Here is an 8,374-nt window from a genome sequence, read left to right as displayed (position 1 = left end):
GTGGCAGAAGGTGGAGAAACAGGTGGACAACTCCTATTAGAATTGTCCCTTATTATATCAAGAATCTGTGATTGGTGAACCCTAAATAAGTAAATCAAACTCTTCCAGAGAGCTATTTCATCTTTCACTCTCTTTCACAAGTACCATTTTAACTATGCTTTTGGAGCCAGGAAAGTGTCAGTAAAAAAAACCAAAATAATGCATAAAAGCATCTTGGATAACAACATCTTTTTAAAAATTGTTTATTTATTTATTTTGAGAGATAGAGAGCAAGCAGTGGGAGGGGGAGAGAGAGAGAGAGAGAGAGAGAGAGAGAGAGAGAGAGAGTGAGTCCCAAGCAGGCTCCATTCTGTCAGCACAGAGCCTGACACAGGGCTCAGTTTCATGAACCATGAGATCATGACCTGAGCAGCAATCAAGAGTCTTAATAGACTGACCTGCCCAGGCGCCCCTGAAAACATTTTGAATAAAGATTTGACAAATACAGTCTGGGATTCCTAAGATTCTTTTTACCCAATTCATTATGAAATGAAATCAAATATTTTGTTAAATAGTAGTGGAGAAAAAAATCAATAAAATGATTCATGAAAGTTAAAATGGATTATTTGAGCGAGGTTGGGGAATTAAATCAGTTTCTAATTGAAACCTAGGTTTTAACAATAAATGTTTAAGTTACGCTCACATTTTCTTCGAGGTACATTATATTATGGGGCAATATGGTCCTGCAAATGGTTACCAGAAAGTAAAATATTACCATCTCTTTGGCCTTCCTGTTCCTTGTTTAACTTCAGTGGCATGGTCAGGAACAACTGAAAGGAGAAATCCTAAAATATCCAGCTCCAGTAATTAAAAAAAAAAAAAAAAAAAATTCCAAGCCAACTTCTTTGGGGAGGGGGAGAGGGGCTGTTGAAAGGCTCTACTAAGGTCAGGCCAAGCCAATAGTGCAGCTTCAAAATTGCCAGCAGTGGGGCCACTTTGGAGAGGCAAATGTGTAGGCTTAAGTCCCTTGGCCTGTAAAAACGAGGCAGGTGTTAGAGGGATGGACTTTTGGATAGGATGGAGACCCGGACGGATGAAGTCTTCTCTGGTTAGAAAGGAAATTTGGTATTAAGAGGGCCTCACTGAATCCCAGTAATAACCAAACAACTGGTGTTGTCCAGGGCACCCGGTGGAAAGTGGGAGGCAGGAAGTAGAAAGGCTCAAGCTCCTTTCCCTGGGTCAGTTCAGGAATTTAATTTCAACAAATGTTTATTGGAGTCTAATAAGTGTTGGGCACAGTGTTAAGCACCGGGATATAAGGCTAAATCAAACGTGGTCTTGTCCTTGAGGAGCTCACACTTCAGTAAAATGTCTTCAACATTCCTCGTGCTTTGTTAACTTTTATACTGGGACTTGTCAGGGGAGACTTGTAGCTAAATCCATCCACACTTCTCTTCTGAAGATTTCAAAACCAGGAAAACTAGACAAGGGCATGGGGGCATGGGGGTGGAGGAGAGACGGCTACAGGGACTGGTGCCAAGCTTGGGAGCCGCCAGACGCGGGGCTCTGGTCGTGTTGCTTGCCGGCCAGGGGCAGCCAAGACCTTCCCCCGCATTGGCACCCTCGGGCTTGGCTCCGGCACAGCGAGGCTGCGGCGGTGCCAGCAGCTGGTCTGGCCCGGACGGCGACAGCCGGGAGCCCGGTAGGGGCCAAGCGGAGAGGTCCGGCTCCGGGGCGAGGCTGCACGTCCCGCGCCCGCAGCCAGGGGGCAGAGTTCCCGGGCTCTAGCCACCGCTGGCTACCTGGGGCTCAGGCCCCACCACTCCCGGCGGAGTCCGCGCCTTCTCTTTGCGAGTCTTCTGCACTAGCCTGGTCTCAGCGAGCTCAAAATTTCACGGTCCACTGTCGCTTCCGAGGGGCAGGAGCGGAGGCGCGTCGCGGGACCCGTGGCGGGAGGCGAGGTGGGGAGGGAAAGGCGGTCGGCACGCGGGGGGCGGGAGGGGACTCGAGTGGGGGATTCGAGGGACGCTGCAGCCCCGCCTCCGCCCCCTCCTCTCCTCCCCTTCAGAACCGGAGGAGCGGGGGAGCATGGACCAAACCCTGCTGCTCTGGCACCATGACGCTCGCCCGCTTCGTGGTGGCTCTGGTTTTAGGGGCGCTCCCCGAAGTGGTCGGCTTTGATCTAGTCCTCAGGTATCCCCTGCACCACCGTTATCGCCATTCGCTCCCTCCGGGTCCCCCGCACCCTTACTACCTTCCCACCCAGCAGCGGCAACAGAGGACGCCTCCGTCGCCCTCTCTCCCGCGCGTCCCGCGCGTCCCGCGCCCCCCGCCCGCGCTCCATGCCCAGCGCCTGCACGCCCTCCATGCCGGGCGCACGCCCGGGCCGCACCCCGGGGACTGCCCGGCCGGCGAGCCCTGGGTCAACGTGACGGACTTCGGCGCCCCGTGTCTGCTCTGGGCAGAGGTGCCACCCTTCCTCGAACGGTCGCCCCCGGCGAGCTGGGCTCAGCTGCGAGGGCAGCGCCACAACTTCTGCCGGAGCCCGGACGGCGCGGGCAGACCCTGGTGCTTCTATGGGAACGCCCACGGCAAGGTGGACTGGGGCTACTGCGACTGCAGACACGGTGAGTGGCCCCGGGGCAGCGGCGGCGGCAGCTCGGGACTGGCGGGGAGCCAGCCTGGCGTGCCGAGGGCTTTAGGTGTTCCTTGAAGAGAGCGAGTGAGAGAGTGTGTGAGAGTTCGCGTCTGTATTGCCCGGCGGGATGGCTGGCTGCCGCGGAGGCACCGGCAAAGCGCACTGGTACCGTGACTTTAAATTAGCGAGGCGAGCTTTGTGTGTGAAGGTTGTCGTGAGGGTAGTTTTCGTGAGAGGTGCTGCACTCTGGGTTCCTGGATCCCGTCTCTGGCCACTGTGTGTGTTTGTGTGTGCGTGTTCGTCAGGTGGATGTGTGTTCTCTAGGGTAGTTTGCCGTGAGGGCGTTACCATATTTACACGAAAGAGGCAAAGGGCGGAGATAAAGTTTCTAATTATTCGTTTTGGAAAGGGAAATATTAAATCTAATATACAACCAATAACTTTCCCCCCACCCCATAGACTCCGATTTGGAAGTATGTGATACATCTTTTTGCCTTTATTCTCACCACTGGCCTCTGTTTGAAAAAGTATGGCAAAGTCTCCTGGCCTGAATACAACTTGCCAAAGTGATGTTCAGTTCTGGGGCACAATATGGTAAATATGATTAGTGAGAGAAGAGAAAAGAAGGAAAAAAGAGATAGGAATAGTAACTATCTTAGGAAAGAAGCAACGTGATATAGTCAAATTAAGTTTTCAAGAATGCCATTTTTTTAGCTCCATATGTTATTTGTGGGCATTTGGGATTAGTTGGTGACATCAAGAGATAAAGTTGGTAAGATGTTTTGGTTTTATGGCATAATGATAACATATTAATAGGTTTAATGTAAGTGAATGATCTGCCTTTGAACAGTGCTTCATTTTGAATTGTTGAGGCTTTGTTTAATATTAGCTCGCCCCCCCCCCCCCCTTCATTAATAGCTGGAAAGAAAAACTTCATGTCCTTCAAAGTTTGAATTTCCCTTCAAACATCTTTTTGGCAGCTCTCCATCTCAGCTATGGGGCAGGGATTTCATGAATTGGGATTCTGAAATATGTTGTACTTTGTACCTTTTGGAGGTGATTTGGAGGTTAGCTTTCATAGTGCCATTCTTTTCCTGCAGACATTTTTATTTATCTGAATTGCATTAGCTTTGAGTTAAAGGAAAGTGATAGGAAGGTTAAGATCAATTATCCTTCATCCTAGAGAATGAAGTCATTGCTATACTCGTGTTTCATGGACAGAATGCCAATGTGGCTATAAAAAAAATTGAGGTGATATCAGGCAAAGAGCCCCAGCATTGTCTCATTATTTACTGTAAGATTATTTGTAGTAAAATATCGTGTTTAGCAAACATTGGAAATTTTTTTGCTTTCCTGCTATTGTACTATATTTCATATCTTTAAATGTATATTTAGGAAATATGTATGTATATGTATATACTGAAATCTCTCTCTCTCTCTCTCTCTCTCTCTCTCTCTCTCTCTATATATATATATATATATATATATATACTGAAAGAAAAGTGGAATTTAAAGTGAAAACACTATAGTGGTAAATTGCTCTCTGACACGTAACTCCTTTAACTTTATATTCCAAATGAGGACAGTAGGTTGTTCTTTGTTTCCCCTCTTGTGTTGAATAGAAATTTAAATCTGACAGCAGCACAGACTCTGCGATGTTTTTATGTTCATAGCTAATTCTCACCAGACAGAATCCCAAACACTGCATAGTTGTATGTGTAGTACTTCCTGGGGCAAAGCAATTGAACACAAGAGAAACAAAAGAAACCACCCAAGATGGGAGATAAATGCCCCATGCAAAAAAGTACAGGAAAACAATTGGCTGTCTATGTAATAATTAATTACTTTCACAGACCCAGTCTTGATAACTGAAGCTTCCCATCCTGTCCTTTACCCCTTACGTTCTGATTAGGCATGATCCATGCCTTCAAAGTGAATGGCATTTTCTGAACCTTATGGCTTTCTGGTCTTGGTCCTACATTTCCCTTCAGAGGGTGAACAAAGCTGTCATGAAGTAGTGAAAAGAATATGGATTTGTGCTTTAAAAAACACTTGTGTCTGTTTTGGCTCTGGCAGTAGTTGTGTAGTGTTGGGTAAAACTCTTAATTCCCAGAGTTTTGGTTTCCTTATCTGCAGAAAAGCAGTTTTTGAATAGATTAATTCAAAGAACTTTTCCAGTTCGACCCTGTACCAAAATGACCTGGCCTGGTAACAGCTAGAATTTATTGAGCATTCACTCCGTGTTGGATGCTGGGCTAAGCATTTTATATATTAGTTTTTCTCATTTAATTCTCATAACAACATTAGAAGGTAGTGTCCATTTTCATGTCACAGCTCATTTTGCTCTGGTTCTTTAATTATATAAACATGTAGAAATATATGTGCTGTCTGATGACCCCATTTTTGTAGCTTAAGGACTAGTCTAAAAGGAAAGAAAAAGTGAATTATTTTTGGTTCAATGCACATGATTTCCTGTATCTTATGATTTTAAGATGTCCAGAGTTTTTTTCTTTTTCTTAAAAAAAAAAAAAAAACTAGAACAAAAGGAAAGAAAATTTATAGTAGTGAGATCCCTTCTTTAAAAAATAAACTGGAGGCCAGAGTCACGTATCCAGTTGCATTGAGAGAAATGGGGAAGTTGGTGCCTTCAAGGTAGAAAGTTGGTCTAAGCCTAGTTGAAGGTGCGCTGGGGGGATCGCAGGTGAGCTAGGGTGGGGTGTGGAAATACCAGTGGCTCAAATGTCTGGAGTGAGAAAGATGATGCCTGGACCCTAATTGTATGAATTAGTAGTAAGGAATCGTTTGGTGAATTGGAATACCCTGAATCAGCCCAGGGAGTTTGTTCTCGTAATGAGTACCTAAGGGACTTGTTAAAATGCAGATACCTAGGCTCTAGCCTTCAGAAACCCTGATTGAGCAATCCTTACATCTGTCTCAGGAATGTGCTTTTTCTACTGAATGGTCAGGTCAAGGTGATTTGGATGCTGAAGACCCTTTGTCACACTTGGGAAAACCAGAGGAGGACATCAGAACCCATCTAGAATGGAGTGGTGGGTGATTATGTAGACTGAGTCCATCATTCTGTGACTTAATTCTGCCAGGCATGGGATCAAGCAGAAGCCATGCCTATCTATGGTAATTTTGTGTCATTCTAGGAAATAGCACCACGCTTTTTCATTTGACTAGTGTGGGGGTAATAACAACCTAGTTCACCAGAATATGAGTATTAACTGCATGTGAACTAGGTTGCTTTTATGTTTCTTTTTCAGTTTATTTTATTTATTTATTTAAAAGTTTTAAAAAATGTTTATCTTTGAGAGAGAGGAAGAGATAAAGTGCGAGTGGGGAAGGGGCAGAGAGAGAGGGAGACACAGAATCTGAAGCAAGCTCCATCTGTTCGAACCCATGAACCCCGAGATCATGACCTGAGTGGAAGTCGGACACTTAACTGACTGAGCCACCCAGGTGCCCCAATTTTTATGTTTCAAGAGAAAGAATTAACAGGCAACTGATTCCCCCCAGTACCCTGCAGTAATTTAGAGCTTCCTGACTAGGAAGGCAAAATCACTTTCTAGTCATTGGTTGGCATGGCAGATGGGGAAACTTGATGCTGTGCTAATACTCTCTGTTACAAGCAGCTGAGTGGAACTCACCCATAGGTGACCGATGGCCGTTGGGTAAAACAGGTACTGTATATAATGATAATGCTCTAATAATTGAGATTTCACCAGGAAGAATGATGCATAGATCTGACTTTTTGTCATGTCATCATGCTAAGCTGTTCATATGCACGTACCCACTCCAGTCTCCTGATTGAAACGGAGGCAGCAGACTTGCGGGACAATTGTTTACAGGCTGTACTCTTTGAAGTCCATCTGGTGTTTGAAATGATTGTTAATTAAAAAGTTGGCTGAAAGCTGTCCCTTGCATTTAAAAAAAAAATGCTCCATCTTGATTCTATGTAACAGGTTCTGAAAAACATTAGCAATACCAAATTTGATACATTTCCTGGCTGGATTTTAAATTTTGAGCTCAGTCTGTTCTTCAGGATAAGGCAGATATAAAATGCTTTGATTTGGGGCATTATCTGACTATTAGAGTGAAGATTTTTTTTTTTTAAGAAGAAAATAAGACATCCATTGCTATTGCCTTTTATGAATGATTATCTTGAAGTGTATATACACATGTGGTCACTGTCTTTGAGTGTGTGTGTGTGTGTGTGTGTTAAGGTAATATTTGTAAAAGTGATTTGGTTCAAAATTGTGGAGGCAGACCTAAATATCCAGCAATAAGATACTACACAGAGGTCCCTTCATTTAATAGATACTAGGTAGTTTCTAAAGTGCTAATTGTAAAGATTACATATAAAAACTGGAAAAATGCTGATGATAATGTTAATGGGAAAAGATGGATACCAAATTTATATACATTATGACTATGAAAATAAATATGCCTTTAGAAGAGAAAACAAATTATAATTACAAACTTGGGTATGAATGTGGCTTGGATCAGTAAGGGTGGTTTTGATGGCAAAGAATAGAAAGCCCAATTCAAAATAACTGAAGCAATAAGGAGATTAATTGTTCATATTACAAAAAGTTGGGCTCCAACATGCTACAGCTCTGTTTCTGTTGTTCTCTTGCCTCCTCTGTTCTCTAAATGTGGCTTTTATTGTTAGGCTAGTGGTTATTCCAGGCTTCATGTTGAGATAGGATAGCCTGCAGTAGAAAGACAGGGCCCCTCCTCATGTAGGTCCCATTGAAAGAGCAAGGAAACCTTCCTAGAATTCCCCCACAGACTTCCTCCTGCGTTTCATTGGCTAAGACTGGATCACATGTTCCTCTGGCACTCTCTAGAAGGGGAAATTCAGTTAATACAATTGCATAGTTTAATCAAGATTTACCTCTGAACACCTGGGGACTCTCCTACCAAGACAAAGTGAGATGGTTGTTGAGGAGAACCAACAGGGTCTGCTAAGAAGTATGGTTGGAGTTTGTCCCTCCATTTGGGAAACTTAGCACTGTTAAAAAAAAAATAGTAGTAAGTAGGAGTGCCTGGGTGGCTTATTAGGTAAAGCATCTGACTCTTGATTTCTGCTTGGGTTATGATCTCACCGTTCATGAGTTCAAGCCCCACATTGGGCTCTGCGCTGACAGTACAGAGCCTGCTTTGGATTCTCTGTCTCCATTTCTCTTTGCCCCTCCCTCACTTGTGCTTGTGCACTCTCTTTCAAAAATAAACGTTAAAAAAGTAGTAGTAAGTAATTTTAAAAATTGTGCTGTGAAATGTTACATTCATTTTTCATCTGTATCTAGATGAATCACATTTAGACCCTGATTTGATTGAAAAAGCATATTTTCTTATTTTAAGATGCAGTTTGCAGGTCTAGTAAATTTATGTCTGAAATGAATAATCCCATAATTGTTAAGAATATGGAAGTTAACTCAGTTGCTTGGTAAACACTTTTAATTCTAATTTTTAAGCCTCCCCCATCCCTGAGTTAACTTGTAAAGAAAGCTGTTCTCTGAAGTCTCTTCCTTTGGTCTGCATTGTAAACAGGCATTCAGTGCATCTATATTAGCAATTGATTTAGACTGCCTTGTATGTGATTGACGCCCTGTTGTCTAGAAAATCAGGAAATGTTTATTTTTTACCTCTTATTATCTTACTTTTCTAGAGCCATCCCCCCTCACCCCTCCTCCCTTTTCTTCCTGCAAGTCAGCACAACAATATTAATAAAAAATTTATTATATGCAG

At 43.7% G+C, this 8,374-nt stretch overlaps 1 protein-coding gene across 1 annotated transcript in view; it reads left to right on the top strand.

The window, feature by feature from the left end:
- The first annotated feature begins 2,095 nt into the window (after positions 1-2,095).
- PRSS12 (serine protease 12) overlaps positions 2,096-8,374 on the top strand; it is a 77,642-nt gene continuing 71,363 nt past the window's right edge. Inside the window, exon 1 of the mRNA XM_047091202.1 lies at positions 2,096-2,606. Coding sequence (XP_046947158.1) covers positions 2,096-2,606 — 511 coding nt within the window. The remainder of the gene's footprint in view (positions 2,607-8,374) is intronic.

This window comes from Lynx rufus, unplaced genomic scaffold, assembly GCF_022079265.1.
Source record: "Lynx rufus isolate CCGP_SWC_20201006 ecotype Redwood Valley unplaced genomic scaffold, mLynRuf1.p SCAF_3, whole genome shotgun sequence".
Taxonomy (NCBI): Eukaryota; Metazoa; Chordata; class Mammalia; order Carnivora; family Felidae; genus Lynx; species Lynx rufus.
The sequence above is the reverse complement of the archived record's forward strand: the minus strand, read 5'-3'. Positions and strand labels throughout refer to the sequence as shown.